The 17,918-nt window shown below is 39.1% G+C and overlaps 2 protein-coding genes across 4 annotated transcripts; both read left to right on the top strand.

The window, feature by feature from the left end:
- The first annotated feature begins 305 nt into the window (after positions 1-305).
- On the top strand, positions 306-6,149 carry pimreg (PICALM interacting mitotic regulator). Of its 2 annotated transcripts, XM_088088833.1 has the most exons (6): positions 306-462; positions 1,756-2,079; positions 2,308-2,615; positions 2,740-2,835; positions 3,783-3,821; positions 5,070-5,207. In XM_088088833.1, the coding sequence occupies exons 2-5, from the start codon at positions 1,771-1,773 to the stop codon at positions 3,811-3,813; spliced, it is 744 nt and encodes a 247-aa protein (XP_087944959.1). In that variant the 5' UTR covers positions 306-462; positions 1,756-1,770; the 3' UTR covers positions 3,814-3,821; positions 5,070-5,207. The 2 variants fall into 2 exon arrangements, with proteins under 2 accessions (XP_087944959.1, XP_042355708.2); XM_042499774.2 differs by lacking the exon at positions 3,783-3,821 and having other exon boundaries at positions 5,070-6,149.
- A 1,602-nt stretch (positions 6,150-7,751) lies between these two features.
- cct8 (chaperonin containing TCP1, subunit 8 (theta)) lies at positions 7,752-17,321 on the top strand. 2 transcript variants are annotated; one of them, XM_042499605.2, is made up of 16 exons: positions 7,752-7,911; positions 8,969-9,059; positions 9,186-9,265; positions 9,367-9,516; positions 9,825-10,005; positions 10,119-10,180; positions 10,289-10,426; positions 11,672-11,850; positions 12,142-12,208; positions 12,300-12,387; positions 12,467-12,582; positions 12,933-13,004; positions 13,155-13,319; positions 13,656-13,775; positions 15,401-15,529; positions 17,035-17,321. In XM_042499605.2, exons 1-15 carry the CDS (start codon positions 7,852-7,854, stop codon positions 15,506-15,508), a joined length of 1,677 nt encoding a protein of 558 aa, XP_042355539.1. In that variant the 5' UTR covers positions 7,752-7,851; the 3' UTR covers positions 15,509-15,529; positions 17,035-17,321. The 2 variants fall into 2 exon arrangements, with proteins under 2 accessions (XP_042355539.1, XP_042355538.1); XM_042499604.2 differs by lacking the exon at positions 15,401-15,529.
- Positions 17,322-17,918: the final 597 nt, after the last annotated feature.

Below are 17,918 nucleotides of genomic sequence, written 5' to 3' on the forward strand. Positions count from 1 at the left end.
TCCTCACCTTTGATATCTTTCAGTCCATGAAATGTTTGGATGTAATAGTCTATTTCTATTTTGAATTCTTGTTTTTCTTCCATTTACATTTATAAATCGAATTTTTCCCATTAAAAAAAAATAATAAATTCAAAATAAATAAAAGTTAAAATAATTTTTAAAAAATAAAAATAAATTTGAAAAAAAAATCAGACTTTCAAATATAAACCCAAGCATAGACATACAGATTAAGACCATGGATGTATAATAATAAAGTCTGGATGCAGCCAGATTAAGACCAGCACGCCGAGACGTAACGTATTACGTCATACGGGGGCTTTGCGTATAGGGCGTGGTGCTGTGAGTGTGCGTGTGTGTGCGTGCGGTCTGCGGTCCGCCGCCAAATTCAAACAGTGAAGAAAGAAACAACAGCAGCAGCAGGCAGCTGAAGCAGACGGTCCTCCTCACTACTGGTTCTTTCAGGTAAGAAAGCGGCTCGGTAGACGGTTATTTAGCTGGTACTAACGTGAGGTGTTTCATTTAGACTTCATTTATTTTGTAACAGCTGAGATATTAACGTTAGCTAACGTTGTTACTGCAGATAAGCTAACGGTGCGGACACAGCCCTCTTTTTGTTGTCTGTGTATGATAATCACCGGCCGTTCATTGTTAATGCTGCTACTTGAAGACGTTTCATTGTTGAGAGTGTGAAACTTGTAGCCTCTTTGTGGTTCTCATTTGACGCAGACGTGCTAAATCACTGCTACTTGCTCCTGTAGTTGTGTTTTGGATGGAGCCACTCAGAGTTTAACTTTCGAAGGTAAACAGGACAGGAGCAAAGCTAGAAATCCTGATCAAACAATAGCTATGAAACTTTCACTAACACGATTAACTGCTGCCTGATTATGCGGGTTGTTACGGGTCGTTTCCCGTCCTTTGTTCTTCGACATTTTTCACATATTTGGTCAGTAACATAATTGTGCAGTAATCTCTGAAAGAACCAGCTACACTTAAATTAGCTCAAGGTTGTGAGGATTTAAAGTTGTATCTCTGTAATTATCTGGAAATGTGTTGGGTTTTTTGTATTTTTGTTGTTGTAATTCTATGATACCTATTGTCATAAAATGCCCTATCACAATATCTAAGAGCTGAATGTGATGTTTTTAAATAGCTTGTTTACTCAAACAATCTGTCCAAAATTCATTCAATTTATGATCATAAAAACAGCAAATCTTGACACTCCAGAAGCTGAAAACAGACTTATTTTGCTTGAAAAATTACTTCTAATGTATACAGATTTGTCCTTACAAATTCTAGCTATATGTTTTCATTTGTGAGATCTTAACTGTCAGAAAAAATATATTTTTTTTGTCCAAATAAGTCAAGTTCCAAGTCATTTATTTATCACTTTAAAGTGCAAAACAGATTTTGCACTATATTCCTTAATAAAGACAGACACATATGTGTACACATACAAAGAAACATAATAGTGTATTTGAACAAGATTAAAATTAAGTGATTTTTCAAAAAAATGTCTTAAATTTGATTTCAGGTTATTTTGGTGTTAAAAAGTATGAAATTTAAGTGTGAGATATCCATAGACACTCTGGTTTATCTACAGTACCAGAAAGTCTGCACAAGATGAGGAGTTATTTTCTAAATAATTTTCTTCAAACCTATGTGAAGGACTAATATTTGTTTTAAAACCTGCTGTTCAAAACATATTTTACTATATGATAATGCATTCTCTTGCTTTTCTGTTGTCCCCTCTTGCAGATAAGCTCAGTCGGCATGGCGTCTTCAATGATGGATGGAGTTGGTAAAGCTGTGGTGGGAGTCTGGCGGGCACATACAGTCCTGGATGAGTCTGACGGGGCAGAGAGCTCCCCAGAAGCACCCGACCGTTTCCGAAAGCTTCGCTCTTCGTCTTCCCTCAACTCTCTGCGCATGTCATTGCGCAAACGTCTCCCGCTGCGTGATGTTCAGACCAACTCTCTCCCAGAGAACCCAACTTGGGAAACCCTAAAGCAGCAGCCAAAGACCAACACAGTCCGTAAACTTACTCGCAGTGCTCGCAACTCCATCACTGAAGTGTGTCAGGTGGGTGGTTTGATGTGGTTTTACTTTGGTTGTGTGTGCCAAATGATTTTGTGTGTGAAAAGGCTTGGAGCTTGTTCACTTTTAATTTTTCATGCTATTATTTAGCTGTTAGTTCCAAACCCGCTTCTACAACCCGTGTGAATTCAAGAACAGACTGATAATAAAGCAATCTGTGTGCTAATTTTGATCCTTCGTCATCATCTCTTTTTCCTTTTCGTTCTTACTCAGAGGCTGCAGAGGACAAGAGAGTTTGCACGTGGGGAGTGTTTGGTAGAAACCCCAGGCCGGATGTGTGATGGGGAGGAAGCCTGTGTGACGACTTCTCGCACCCCAAGACGTACACCTGGCCGGGCTGTAACACCCAGACGCACCCCCAGAGCAGCAGTCACACCTGGGCGTACCCCGGGCTCTAGAGGGAGAAGGACTCCTGAGGCGGGCGTACGAGGGGTGAAAACAGGAAGAGGCAGGCGGCAGCTGGTCCGCATGGCTGCATTACGGAGTCCCTTTGCCTCCCCTAACACACAGAACCAGAGGATGTGAGTCTACACAGCTGCATTCATACATGTTGTAGCTGAGGAATCTGTGGCTTTCTTATGTTGGCTACTTTCAGTACTGTTGTTGTTTTCTCTGCTCTGAGTGTTTGTTTCTCTGCTGTAACAGAAAGTTTGACCAAGATCTGGAGTCGGTGTCTAGTGGGCTCAGGAAGCTCAAACACCTGTCCAAGGCATTTGATGACTTGATTGGCAGAGACGACAGGTAAAGCATCTTCATCTGCACTTTCTCTATATTAACTATTAGTCAGAAGTGTTTGCATTTAAGATGTTTCTGTTATTTTTTCTGAGTAATAGTGAACTGTTAGCAGCTGAAATGCTGTTCAACTACTTACAGGGTTCCCACAGTCATGGAAAATATAGAATTTTGCAATAATCTTCTGTGTATAACTTTCCTAGTTATGTAACATGACGGCAAATTTATTTTCTTTAGCGTGCATTGCTGGGTGACATTTGGGTGACTACGTGTATGTCAGCGAGCTGGCACTTTTTGAAGAGTTTGAATCACATATGTTTGAAAAATGCAGCGTAATTGGGGTCAGAAAAAAATATATTAGGAAAAGTTTTGAAATGTTGTCCATGAAAATGTGAGGGAACCCTGTATTTATAAATGGAAGCATGTGTGTGCTGTAGCTGAAGGAGAGTGTTGTGTGCAGTCAGGAGGCCATCATCGCTCCATTTTCGGTTATTCATACATGTTGTGCATAGAGGAGACGCTCTCTTCACCCTCCCACCCAAAGAATCCCAGCACAGCTTGTGGGTCCCCGGCTCCCCTCCCCCCACACACATTCTTCCCGGCTAGATTTGAAACTGTTTCTTCTGGTATTCGGATGAGGAGGGAGTTAGGGGGCGACAGCAGGGGGAGAGGGTGTATGGGTGTGGGAACTGGAGCCAGATGAAATTACAAAAATGTGCTTGAGAGAGCTTGGCGTTTATTTACATCACTTCCTGTGTTGACATTCAAAATGTTGATTTGCGGCACGAACCAGCCAATAAAGAATGAGATGCACTGTGAAAAAACAGAAAGCACACGGACAGTGACTGTGTCTGTGATCAGTGTGTGTTACATGCAACCAACAGCTTTTTCTCCTCACTGGATGACGATCTCCTCCTTTTAGAATTAAACACAATTTTGTTTTCCTCCTACAACAGGCAGTTCAACTATTCCCTAATGATGGAGTAGGGAAAAAGGTAAAAATCCGAATATTTAAAAAGTTATGCTTCTAAAACCAGCTGAGCTGTGCAAACATGTGCTCTGAGTGTAACTAATTTTGTGACGTGAAAGCGCATGGTGTCGATGCATGGACCGCTGCGTGTGTATGGACCTGCTGCAATAAGGAGCTGCCCTTTTATGATGAATAACTTGCATTGTCTAAACAAAGAATGCTCTTCCTCGCTATCAGATTCACACTTCCTTCCTCCGTCACTGCTCTTTGCTTTACATATTTACACATTCTCTGTCACTTTATCAGCTCTGACATATTTTTTCTTACTTACCCAGGTTTTTGTGAGTTGAAATGTGAATTTATGTTTCTTAAATCCAAGTTCAGAAATGGACTTAAAATAAATATAAATAATACTACTGAAGCACTGCTTTTAAAGTCTTAGAATGTCTTTTATAGATATTTTTCTCCTGATAGATTAAAATTTGTGTTCATTTTAGAAATAATAATTGTATTGTCCCTTTTTTGTCATTAAAATGCAGCTCCTTTTAACAAATAATTTAAAGTAACTGTGTAGAAAATTTGAGGTGATTTAGTGGCGCCAACTGTGGAGATTGCAGCTTGCAGCCAGCTGAAACTTCTGGTGAGATTTCCTAAGTGTTCATTGTTCAGGAGGTTTTTACCGGGAGCCGAATAAACCACAGAGGTCTTTTCTCCTCTTCCTATTCCTCTCCAAAACAAACGGACCCAGTGATTAAAACCAAGACAAACACAGAATATAACAATTTCACATTACAAATCAGTGTTTTTCTGACAGTCTGCTTGTGGAGGGGCAGCTAACTATGGTGGCCAACGCAAAAATGTAAATGGCCGGATCTAGAGCCAGTGTTTGGTTTGTCTATTCTGAGCTACTGTAGAAACATGTCAGTGCAACATGGCAGTCTCCATAGAAAAGGAGCCGCTCCGTATGTAAATGCAGCTGATTCTAAGGTAACGAAAACCAAACTATTCTCATTGTCTGGCAATTATGCTGAAAACATACTTATTGTATTGTCATCCATTTCTGCCAATATATCCCCTTAAATCCAACACACTGAACCTTTTAAAAAAACATGTTTTTTATGCAGAGAAGCAAATGAATTATGTATATGCTTCTATTTTCCATTTTTAATTGGTATTGGTGCAGTCTTGACATCTTAAATGCAAGAGGATGGTGCCTGTGGACACTTTTGTTAATCACTTGCTGTCTGTTTATTCTCTCTCTCTCTCTTTGCAGAACCAGTACAAGGGAACGTTCAGGAGGAGCAGGAGCGGTCATGAGAAAGTTGGACCCCAGTGGTAAACTCAGTCGCTCAAACCTCACACGTCGAGCCACGAACCTCTCAAACAGGCTGGGAGGTTGGGCCCACACAGCTGTGAACACTATCCACAAACCTAACTGAGCTACACATATGTGTGTTTGCGTGTAAAACATGGGACCTTTTTTATAGCCTTGCTCCACATTTATCATTATTGAGGCATCACTGTTACATTTATATGTAATGGTGTCATGATGATACTGGGAGACTGTTATGTGGCAGCTTTGTCTTTTTTTTTTATCTATGTCGTGTGTAGTTTTCAACATTCAAGTTATTCTTGTGTGTTTACACATCTCAGGTTAGCTGGTTTTGGGTGAAATATCCTCATTGTAGCTACCAAAGGGAGTTCTGTATTGTGGTGTTTGTACCTGTTATAGCTGCTACAACCAAATGTCGTAGTTACATTTTGAAGATACTAATATTGTAGTTTGTATTCACTCTCTGCATAGAAACCTTTTGCCTGTTTCTAAAGTTTACCTTTAAAGAAACACTGCACGAGACCAAAATTGTATCTGGGAAAACTAACACTAAATTTAGTGACAATGGGGAGATGCATTTCCCTCTACTTTATACGTATGCAATAATGTTACTAACATTTGTTATTCCTTTTTTTTAAATGTCATTTGATTATGCCAAATTTTAAAGTGTATTTTCTATGAAAGGGGACTTTTTTATATAATGTTACATAGTCAAGCAGTATTTCAGTGGGGTTTTTTTCATATCTTTCTTTGAGGCAGAGGTTGGCACTTTTTAATAACCTTTTGATGATTCATGCATCAATACTGTACACAAATAATTTGATAATGTGATGACTCATTTCCCGATGTCAACAATGATGATGTTGTAAAGCCATATCCAGCAGATTATTAGTGTCCTGACCGTCACTCTGATATTTCTTTGTATTGCGACCCCCTTTTCTGCAGCCATTAGGGAAAAGGAGACATTGTGCCTGAATATGGAAAAAAAATCTCAAAATAAAACCTGTAAGCTTTCAACAATTCAGTAGTCTTGGCCTCTTTGTTACCATGATTATTGCAGCACAGTCACTGTAATTTGGATTATTTCTAACGCAAAATATTACCCTGCTCTTGACATGATGAAGCCGGTCTTGCTACTGTAAAATGTCCATATTGTTTTAATGAAATGAATCTGAAATGTGTTGTTCCTGTCAATGATTGTCAGTATGTGTGTCCATGTAACTTTATTCAGCTAGAACCAGATCCACAGCACATCTGAATCAGTGGTGAAGTCAACCATTGAATGTGGAGAAGATTCAACGTGTTTTAAAAAGAAACTTCATAATCTAATAGGATTTGAAATCTCTTAAACAGACTACTTGAAGCGTGACAGTAGAAAACACTTTTCATGCAAGTACAATATTTTTTACAAAAATGTACAAATATTGTAAAATGTAGAATTTAGAAATTTGGTGTGATTATATAGTTCCTTCTTTGTTATTTTTATTTCTAGTTTTTGTAGTTATTACATTTCCCATGTGTTCCACTTATTGCTTGAAATCCAATTTTTTTAATACTATAATTAAGGCGTGATTTTTTAAAAAAAAATTGAAATATGTGTAAAGAGTCTCCCTTTTGAAAATAACTAAAATAAAGGTGAGATTATCCATCCAGTTGCATTTTTTCAATATCATAAGATAATGTTCACAATATGATAATTGGCAACTTTTATATCATATTACATTTTAAATACCTCAATAATAATCCATTGATGTAAAATGTATAATCAAACACTGGCAGGCTCCATTCAGCACAGTGAAATATTTACTTTTTTTTATTCTTTTATAACTATTTTAAAGAAATTTCCATACATTTTTGTTGTCTTCTGCGTCTTCTTTTGCCTTTTAATACAAGGGTTTTCAGAGTATTTTACACGATAGTTGTAGTTCTTTTACAAGTAAAAAATGATCAGAGGTATAAAAATTAGAAGTAAGCTCTGGAACACACTGCCTATACATATAAGAGATGCTGCCCCGCTAAATATTTTAAAAGATAACTGAAAATGTATCTCTTCATTTAAGCCTTAACTAGCTCTGACTGAACTGCTTTGCATTTTGCAACACGCTTACGCACTGCTGCACCTCTTTCTAATGTTGTATTTTCCTTAATTTTATGCAATTTAAACACTATTTTTAGCTTTATTTGTATTAATACTATCTCAATGTGTTTTATTTTCCACCTCATGTTATGCATTCTGTTTTTATCCTTTTTTTATCTTAAGTGGGTTTTATCCATGTGAAAATGTATTCCATGTATTCTATTCTGATCTTATCTTTACAGGTGGGTTTTATTATGTCTTTGTGCCCTCTATGTCTTTTCATTTGAAGCATTGTGCATGTAATTTTTTTGTTGTAAAGCATCTTTCTTGTATGAAAGGTGCTATACAAACACAGTTTCCTCTAATTATTAGTAGTAGTAGCAGTAGTAGCATTTCTGGCTTCTTTTTTATGTAGTCATATAACCTATGCATACAACACATATAGAGGTAACAGCTCCCCCAAGTGGTGAATCGTGGTCGCGGCTACAGAGGCGAGACTCGCTGGGTTTGTCCCTTGTTGTTATCCGTCTGGAGCTCCACGCCTCGCGGCAGTCGCTCCTCCTCTGTCTCTCCGGCTTTGTACCCAGAGCTGAACCCACGCCGCGGCACCTTCTCCAAGATACCGGGGCTGCTAAACATCCCAGAATGGCTCTTCACGTTCCCAAAGCTCCGGGCTTTGCCCAAATGTTGAAGGATGGCGCCAAGGTTAGGATAAATCATTTTGTCGGTGCAGTTTGGTAGCTTTGAGTGTGTGGTTGTGAAGTAGCATGCTAGCTAGCGTTAGCCGCTGAGTTAGCACGCTCGTTCGCAGTCATGTGGGAGACTTCTAGAAAGATGCCAGGCCGCCCTGAGCTGCCGGACCCGGAGCTGCTGAGATGGATAGAGAGCTGCATGTTGTTATTATTGCCCTCTCTGGCACTTAGACATTTTGTGTCTATGTTTCTACAGTGTCTCAGTTGTTGTAATAATTGACTGTCAGACAGAAGAGCGCCTCGTTAGCGTTTAGCTAACTGTCAGAGCTGAGGTTTTGATCGTCATTTAGGCTGGACCAGAGATGCTGATGCTTCCTGTTAGCTCATCTTACATCCCTTTATGGTGTTTGTCCAAGTTGCTTATTGTCGCACATATTGATAACAGCTCATACTCCCAAGATAACGCTGATAGCTGCATTAGAATTTTGATTCCGTATTTCCTATTTAAATGTAAAATGCCAATTATTTGTCTGACATACACTCTGAAGAAATTTACCACTTTGAGACTTGAGCGAATTGGCTTTGTGTGTTTGAAAAACACAGGACGAGGATGATGAGGTGCTTAACAAAAAAAAACCCTAACCCTAACCCTAACCCATAAAAATTAGCAAGAAATTAGTATAAAGTTACAAGATAATTGCCTTAAAAATACGTTTTGTAATTGTTTTGTGTTAAGAAAGAAAGTGCTTTAAAAAGTTTTTCTTAACATCATTTTGAATACATAATTAAGGTATTTTCTTTTTTAAAGTTTCCTTGACTTTTTTTCTCGTTTTTTTATTTACTTATATAAAAGCTATTATTTCCTCCTAGCTAATTTTCCTTCCTTGTCACCTTTTTCTCTATTTTTTTTTTTTTTGGCAGTTTGCAGGACATATCTTGTCAGGTTGCTCATGCTGAAAAGCTGTATGATTGCGGCACAAGAAAACCGATATCGATTCATGTGTTAAAGGGTAATCCACCTGCTGTGAAAAGTGACAGCAGTTGAGTTTTTATGTATTTCTTCGTTGCAGCACTACTCGGGGCTTGAAGAGGCAGTCTTCCGTAACATCAGAGCCTGTAAGGAGCTTTCTCAGACCACACGCACCGCCTATGGGCCAAACGGTAAGCTCTCTACTCCCACAGTAAGATATTTTTTGTATTAAGTCTCTGTTCGGGCTTTCACCTATTAAAATGTTATCGGCAAGACAACAAAACCAGTGATGGCTAAATTATAAAATTGTTTTTCAGGTATGAACAAAATGGTCATCAACCACTTGGAGAAGCTGTTTGTCACCAATGACGCTGCAACGATTCTCAGAGAGCTTGAGGTGAGGAAATCTAACATTCTCATGCAACATAGCTCATATAGGAATGGTTTATATGTATGAGGACTTTTAACATTCTCCATAAATGTCATTTATTCTTACAGGTGCAGCATCCAGCAGCCAAAATGATTGTGATGGCATCCCACATGCAGGAGCAGGAGGTCGGCGACGGTACAAACTTTGTCCTGGTGTTTGCTGGAGCTCTGCTGGAGCTGGCTGAGGAGCTGCTCAGGATGGGCCTGTCGGTATCAGAGGTAAACAAATGTATTCACCTTTACCTGTAATTTGTTGCTTGTCTTCTGTATAAAGTTGTTTTTGTTTATTTCTTACTGTTCATTTTAACACTGTTCATTTTCTTGTTGGTATTTGGAGTAACAAACTGTATTTTTAGAATCCCAGAAAAAAAGAGCGCACAGTTGTTCTTCATGCAAATCAGCTACATATTGGCTAATGCAGTCATTTTTTGAATTTTTGTTGTTCATGTAATAGTCTTCAAAGACATAGATTTTGAATCCCAGAGAAAAAGATTACTATAATAACTCACTGTCCCCTGTTCCCTCAGGTGATCGAAGGCTATGAGAAAGCGTGCAAAAAGACTCTGGAGATCATGTCGGACTGCGTATGTTCCTCAGCTGAGAACCTGCATGATGTTAAAGAGGCGACAGCTCTCATCCGTACAGCAGTCATGAGTAAACAGTACGGCAATGAAGACTTTCTCGCCAACCTCATCGCACAGGCCTGTGGTGAGTCAGCAGTTCAGACCTCCGAACAAAATTAGGTGTCAAAGATAATTAACTGGGTTCAAAGGAAGTCTGAGCATCACTGACTTTCTTTTCTTAACTGGTTTGTTCTACAGTGTCCATCTTCCCCGAATCTGGCAATTTCAATGTTGATAACGTCAGAGTATGCAAGATTTTGGTAAGAGGCATCATCCATTGAATGGTGTGTGTGTGTGTGTGTGTGTGTGTGTGTGTGTGTGTGTGTGTGTGTTGTTTGCCTCTAAGTTAACCTCTGTGGTGTTTCCAGGGTTGTGGAGTGACAGCGTCCTCCGTGCTACATGGCATGGTTTTTAAGAAGGAAGCAGAGGGCGACGTCACATCAGTTAAAGACGCCAAGATCGCCGTCTTCTCCTGCCCCTTTGACTGCATGGTGACGGAGACCAAGGTAAAGAAAACTTCTTTCTCTCTTTGAACATTAGATAAATGTGACCCAAAGCAACTAAAATGAATTGAGCTTATTACATTTATGTCACAGTAGGAAAAGCGCAGGTATAAGTAAAAAAAAAATTATGGCTTAATGTCACTTAAGATGGCAAGCAAATCAGATTTGTTTTTCAGATCAGATCTTGAAGTCTGACTGTCTGCACTCTGATTTTTAAGTGATCAGGTTGTATTTGTGTGTCCAGACTAAGATTGCAGTGGTTATGCCAGTTTTCAGGTCTACTGTGGTACTACTCTACTGTACTGTCCATCCCCCCCAAAACCATCTGTTTTTATTCCTGCAAAAGTCATTGTAACTGATAATAATAATAATAATTGGGTAATAGCACTATACCGTGAAAACAAGAAATTTTCTACGATGATAATTGTACAGTAAAAATCTCATATCATTATAACTCTAGTCCAGACATCACAGCCCCTTTGCATCGGTTGCTGTGGCAACGACACAGGCATCAGTAACTATGAAGCTACACTGTCACACAGCTTTAAGCGAAAAAGCAGATTTGGGCTGGCAGTCTGAACAAGGCCTTAGATTCAGGGTCCTGGTGTGGTTATGATGCACCAGGACATCTGACTAGAACAGAGCTGCTGCAAATCCTAATAATAACATCAGTGCTTTTCTTACTGTGACAAGTCAAAAATGTCTGCTTTGGAAAAAGGCCTGTGATCAGGTGTATTTAAACAGGGATCAAGAGAAAAAGTCACGGAAAACCTGGAAAAGTCATTGAATTTCATAATCACATTTTCCAGGCCTGTAAATGTCTTGGAATTATTCAAAAATCATTGAAATTTTTGTAAAAGTCATGAAATTTTGTTGTGTGTAATGATTTGTTAGAGTAATCTTTCATGTATAACCTCCCACATAATGTAACAAATTGACAATTTTATTTAATTTATTTATTAATTTTTTGAGCTGGAGTAACGAAGCTCTAATATGTAACAACTTTATTTTTTTAATCACATATGTTATTAATGTGCTCCTTGTGTTGTGGCTCATTCTTTACGTATGCCCACTAGCTGAAATTATGTTTGAGCAGAGTTTGAATCTGATATGTTTGAAAAATCACTGGGTAAGCGGGGCCAGTCGTGGAAACGTTTTGAAATTTTATCCATGAAAATGAGTAGGTGCCCTGTGAACCCCGTGAAGGTGCTGATCGTGGTGCTAACGATGATCTTATCGGTCTTTTAGGGCACAGTGCTGATAAATAATGCAAAGGAGCTGGTGGACTTCAGTAAGGGAGAGGAGGACATGATGGAGGCTCAGGTGAAGGCCATCAAAGAGGCTGGTGCCAACGTGGTGGTAACCGGGGGAAAAGTGGCTGACATGGCGCTGCACTATGCCAACAAGTACAAGCTCATGGTGGTCAGGTAAGACCCGGGAGACCTCTGATGATCCAAATAAGTGTTAATTATGAATGATCAGATGATAGGACAGAGGAGTTTTCTCCTTTCATGATAATGGACACTACCAAAAGTAAACAGGGACAGATGACATTTGTTGTGTTGTGTTGTGTTGTGTTGTGTTGTGTTGTGTTGTGTTGTGTTGTGTTGTGTTGTGTTGTGTTGTGTTGTGTTGTGTTGTTGCAAAGTCTACATGGTAATACAACCTTTTATCACAGTGTACATCCCAGTCCTAAATCCTCCTCCTTCCTCCATCAGACTCAACTCCAAATGGGACCTCAGGAGGTTATGCAAGACTGTGGGAGCTGTAGCATTGCCCCGTATGGTGAGTGTCATCCTGTTTTCCACGGATCAGGTATATAATAAAATGCATCATTACATCATGTATAATTTTTGCTTTTCTGCTTTTTTTTAAGACGGCTCCAACTCCAGAAGAGATGGGTCACTGCGACAGTGTGTACCTGTCAGAGGTGGGGGACACTCAAGTGGTGGTCTTCAAACACGGTAAATCCTTTTTTTTTTATTGTAAACCTGATTTCTGCTCTGTGAGTTTTGTGCTCAACATATTGTTTGTATTAAACAGAGAAAGAAGACGGTACCATCTCAACGGTGGTGATCAGAGGCTCCACTGACAACCTGATGGATGACATTGAGAGGGCCGTAGATGACGGAGTCAACACCTTCAAGGTTCTGGTCAGGGTAAGTAAATCACTTTAGGATTTTTGCAACTTTAGCAATTCGAAATATAAATTTAAAAATCTGTCAAAAGAAAAAAAATGCGAAATGTTTTTTTTTTCTTTTGTTTGCAGAATATATATATATATATCTCTGTGAAGAGTATCTCATTCATTCCTTGTACTTCTCTCGTATTTCTTTGAAGTTCAGCTGTTTACATTTGTTGATAATTATTGTAAAACAGTTTGTGTGTAGCAAGTAATATTTATTAAATTATCTGCATAGTCTAAGAGCTGAACCCTTTAAATTTTTTTTATCGTTAACTGCTTGGCCTGCATAAAAGCTACAGTTTCTGTGTCATTCACCACCTTCAGGACAAGCGACTGGTGCCCGGAGCAGGAGCCACTGAGATCGAATTGGCCAAACAGATCACCTCATATGGAGAGGTACGCACATTTAACCACATAAGCTCAAGTGCAGCAGGTTCACACTAACGCCTCTCCTCATGGTTTTGCCATTTTTCTCTGTACTGCATCATTGGCTGATAAACTGCAAAAACATCACTTCTTGTTTTTTCCCTCCTCTTGTCTCTGCAGTCCTGCCCAGGTCTGGAGCAGTACGCCATTAAGAAGTTTGCTGAAGCCTTTGAGGCTTTGCCACGAGCGCTGGCTGAGAACTCTGGTGTGAAGGGAAGCGAGCTCATCTCTAAACTGTACTCTGCACACCATGAGGGAAACAAAAACATAGGCTTCGACATTGAGGTGTGTATTAATATTGAAAAAAATGTGAAAAAAAAATGTAAAGATTGTTATTTAGTCATGTTTTATTTTTTTGCCATAGTACACAGAAAATCCTTCATATAGTGTTTTTAAATGCTCTCACTGAGGCATTTTAAATAATGTGAGATTTAAAGTCTATAATGGTATTTAACATACAACAGTGTAGCCTGTTATTATTTCTTATCGTGCATGTTCAGAATTGCAGGCAAGGACAAAAAATTCATATTACCTCTGAGTTTATTTGTGGATGTTTTGTCGCTACATGTTTCTGTGTTTGGTGTCTGATGTCTGTTGATTTGGATGTGCTGCTGTCTTTAGGGAGAGGGCCCCGCTGTGAAAGACATGCTTGAAGCTGGTATTCTGGAGCCTTACCTGGTCAAATACTGGGGTGTCAAACTGGCTACCAACGCTGCCATCACAGTACTGAGAGTTGACCAGGTGCGTACAAAAACTCACAAATACCCACGACACACAGATGATCAAAAACAGCCAAAAAGGTGGAAATATTTTAATGTGCTGCTTCCAAGACATACACATTAAATTCTCTTTAAGGACAAGAATGGCTTTATTTTACGGTTCTTGGGGTTTTTTTGGCACAAATTCTATGAGTGGACCCAAACAAAAGTCAGTCCTGCACTGCGAGGGGATTATTTTCACCAGATATTATGACAGGAGAGATTTAAATATGATGTATTTCAACAGGTTTTCCCAGTAAAGGGTAATTAGCAAAAAAATGCAAATACTGCATTGGAGGTGTGTTAGTGGAATCACTTTTTTGTTTGTGGTCTTCTTATGGGATTTGTTTACAGTAAGAAAAATCTAGAATATAGCCTCACCCATATAACCAATCTGCAGACAGTAACTATTATTCTGAGCAATTTGCTTCTTAATTTTATAGTTTTTAATTAAATAATTTAATGTCATATGGATTTGAGAGTTTTCAACATAAGGATTTTAACTATCAAACGAGTCTCTTTCTTGAGTTGTGGTGTGCCTCTTTACATTTAAGAGTCACATTCATTCATTTTTTTATTTCACAAAGGATTCAGCTTTAACATTTTCCTCACCAGGTAAATATACACACAAGACAGATTACTTGTTTCAAATATATTGTGTCTGTTTTTGTTTGTTTTAAAACTTACTGTGTTCTTAAATTCAGCAGGCAAAGTGTTATTGGTGCGGCCTACAGTGTAGTGCAGAGGTCTTAGGCTACCTTAAACTTTATTTTAGCAAGGTTACACTGATCAAACACATTTATTTCTCAGTAGTCTCTCTACTAAAATACAACCAGAACATACAGAAGATATGAATACAGTATTAAAAATGCAAATATTTCAGAAAAAAACTGTCTCAAGAAGCCAAAGTTGCAGGTATTTAGCTTGACTTCTCTTTCCTCTTAGCATGTCTTGAACTCTCTCGGGCAGACAATGTGAGATTAACAATACTAATCTTCTGGTATACCAGAAGATTATTGTAGAAAACTTCAAGATAGTTAGCCCAAGAGAGCTCAAGAGGTGTTGTGTGGAAAGGGAGGTCAAGCTGAATATTGACTTCAGGCTGAGAAGTCGTTTTATTCTGAATTTTTTTTTTTTAAAAAAAAAAAAAAGAACCACAAACTAAAACATATTTTAACTCATATACTATTTTTACTAGTGTACAAACAACCATTCCCAATTTACCTACCACCCAATTAAATACATAAACAAATAACGATCCCAGGTTTATTACATTACATATTTTTGTGTTACAAAATTCATAGAAACAGCCCTAACACAGTCTTTCCTCATCCATATACCCGCCAAAAATATCTTTTTGTTAGAGTTTGTTTAATTGCTTTATGTTCGTGCTTTGTTTCAACCCACAAGTCTGCCCCCTACTCTGAAATACACAGTCTCTTTTCAGTTTTACAAACACATTATCTTTTAGAATTAAAGTTCGATATTTATATATCTCCTCTATGGCGACCTAAGACTTTTGCACAGTACTGTATGTGAAACAGTGTTCTCCAGGTAGTTGACGTTAGTGTGTGTGTGTGTGTGTGTGTGTATACACGTACGATGCAGATCATCATGGCTAAGGCTGCAGGGGGACCAAAAGCTCCCAAGCAGAGAGGCCACTGGGACAAGGACGACTGGGAGGAAGCGCCTGATAAATTTGAAACACATCATTAGAGGGCACACACACCTCCATCAGTAGGTCCTGGACTGTGTGTGTGTGTGTGTGTGTTTTTGACTCACACAGACGTACTCACGGGCTCACAGGACACTGAAGTTGTAAAATGTTTGTTTATTTTGCCTGTCACTACTAACACCGGGTGTGATACACAACTCAATGCACAGAAATGCTGAGTTGCAGCATTCAGCCACTTCTCGGGTGTTTACTACCAAGTGTGTCACTGACTGCGGACTAAACCACAAAACCGATGATGGGAATGGTTTGATAGCATGCTGCATGTACTCATGAACTCTTTTCATTGCAGTGGACGTCCTCAGGCAAGTGCAGAACTCCGACATGGTGCATGGAAGATGATTTATTAATATAAATATGGAACATGATGTAAATGAGAGTGGATTCTGGGCTCCAGAGGCTGGTGTGGCTCTGTTGTCTGCTGATTGTTTTCCTAAAATCACCATGAAGCCTTCTGCTTCATCAGAATCAAACCTGGAGTCTCTAGATCTCAGCCCACTTCTTTTAGTACCAGCAAAGTCTGGGAATATTTACTATACCTTTAAAAAAAATCCCAGATGATCATGATGATCTTTTCCCTTGGTACAGAGTGCCTGAAGTGCTATGATTAGTCCAAGCATTGAAAGATTCAGTGTGTAGAGTAAAATATAATAACAAAGTATGTTTTCTTAAGTGTGTAACTGGGGACTGCTGCTCAGAATTTAGAGCAGTCATCCACTAATGTGAAGGTTGCCAGTTTTTTTTTTTACTTGAAGCTGCTTTAGTGTTTTAACTGGTTTAAATCACCAAGTCCACTTGTTTTGGAGACAAAGAGACCTCTGCAGATAATTAGGCTAATCATAAAAACCTCCTGAACATCTGGATCTTAAATTATTAGGGTTAAAGGTGAGCAGACGTTAGAAGGTGCTGAGCTAATAACCTGTCTGTGGCACAGTGTCGGAGAAACACTGATTGGCAACATAAAATTGCTTTGTTGATTGTTTTTACTGGTGCAAATCACCTGGTCCGTGTATTTTGGAGAGGAAGACTGAGGGAATCTTAAGTGGGAGTCCATGCTTAGCACATTAGAGGGGTTTCAGCGGGTTTTAATCTGCATTTAAATCTTCCAAATCCAAATCCAACACACGGCTCCTTTAAAAGCACCATTGCATTTCTCTATTGCAGCACATTTTCTCTGACAGCATACTTCTCGCCATATGATCTCATGAATATTTAATCGCCATAAATAGCCCTCCTTGGTATCTGTAGGTCTTTAAATCCACTCTTTTGCTTTGAAAATGTATTCTTAAGTCATTATTTGAACAGTTAAAGTGTAAGCGTGTTAATGCGATCTCACTCGACTGTTTATTTGAGGATTGTACTCCGTGCTAATTACTCTCTAACAGGTACGCTTAGTGTCATAGTTGATCCTCGCCGCCTGCATCCGAGCCCACAGCCTGCTGCGTGGATCAAATGTTTTACATTTCCACCCCAGAAAGAGCTGACCCACTGCTGTCTTCTCTTCTTTCAGATCATCATGGCCAAACCAGCAGGGGGACCCAAAGCTCCCCAGGGCAGGAAGGACTTTGACGAGGATGACTGAATGTGATGCCCTCCAGCTGATGCCCCTTTAACCCTGAACGCTCCCACATGGATTGACAAAACCCTTTTCTACTTGTTTATTTAAAGCTCAACAGTTTGGTTTATGTTGTAGAAATGACCACTCATCGGTGAACAGATATGTGCAAGTAAAATGTATGGATGGCACTGTTTGCTTTTTTTGTTTTTAGTCCCAAATAAAAGGCACTTGGGCTGTCATTAAGTTGTTTGGATTTTTGTTTTTGTGTTGTTTTTTTTTTTGCTTCATTGTGTCGTTGAGAAATGATGTTCACATGGCTGGTTCATCTGTTCAGTAATTGTGGTTCAAGTCTTAAAGTGATTTCACTTTGAGGTTTCTGGTCCTTCATTTAGGGGGAAAGGGTGATGGTGTTTTTATTGGCCTCTTTCCTGTCACCTGTCTCCATTCTGTAAAGTTACATCTTACCTTTGAGCTCATAAATCAGCACCATCCTGAGCTCCATGCATGAATTTACCTTAGGTGTCTCCCTGTGGGTTTGCTCCTAACATCATGTTGAGGCAGCAGAAATTATGCATGCGCTGGTTTTATTTTTAGAACCAGTGAACTGAAGAAATGAATGGACAGGCCGATTGGAGATCTATCACCACAAAATGCATTCATAGTTTTACTGATGCATGCATTTGTTTGCTCTCTGCAAACTAAAAATTATTTGATCCGCTATGCAAATGATGTAAACGATAGCATAATGCCACTTATTTGTTGAACTGATGTGTGCGGCTCTGGTTTCAGGGAGCAGCAGGGGGAGCTGAACTCCACCAGGTTGCAGTCTCATTGGA

Source organism: Plectropomus leopardus, chromosome 15 (assembly GCF_026936395.1).
Source record: "Plectropomus leopardus strain MGB_pleo_1.0 chromosome 15, ASM2693639v1, whole genome shotgun sequence".
Lineage (NCBI taxonomy): Eukaryota > Metazoa > Chordata > Actinopteri > Perciformes > Serranidae > Plectropomus > Plectropomus leopardus.

Bases quoted from the DNA above. Each gene is read 5' to 3' on its own strand.
- pimreg (XM_042499774.2), top strand. From the start codon at position 1,771: ATGGCGTCTTCAATGATGGATGGAGTTGGTAAAGCTGTGGTGGGAGTC. The intron at 2,080-2,307 runs GTGGGTGGTTTG...GTTCTTACTCAG, and splicing joins CCATCACTGAAGTGTGTCAG to AGGCTGCAGAGGACAAGAGA. The intron at 2,616-2,739 runs GTGAGTCTACAC...CTGCTGTAACAG, and splicing joins AACACACAGAACCAGAGGAT to AAAGTTTGACCAAGATCTGG.
- cct8 (XM_042499605.2), top strand. From the start codon at position 7,852: ATGGCTCTTCACGTTCCCAAAGCTCCGGGCTTTGCCCAAATGTTGAAG. The intron at 13,005-13,154 runs GTACGCACATTT...TTGTCTCTGCAG, and splicing joins AGATCACCTCATATGGAGAG to TCCTGCCCAGGTCTGGAGCA. The intron at 13,320-13,655 runs GTGTGTATTAAT...TGCTGTCTTTAG, and splicing joins ACATAGGCTTCGACATTGAG to GGAGAGGGCCCCGCTGTGAA.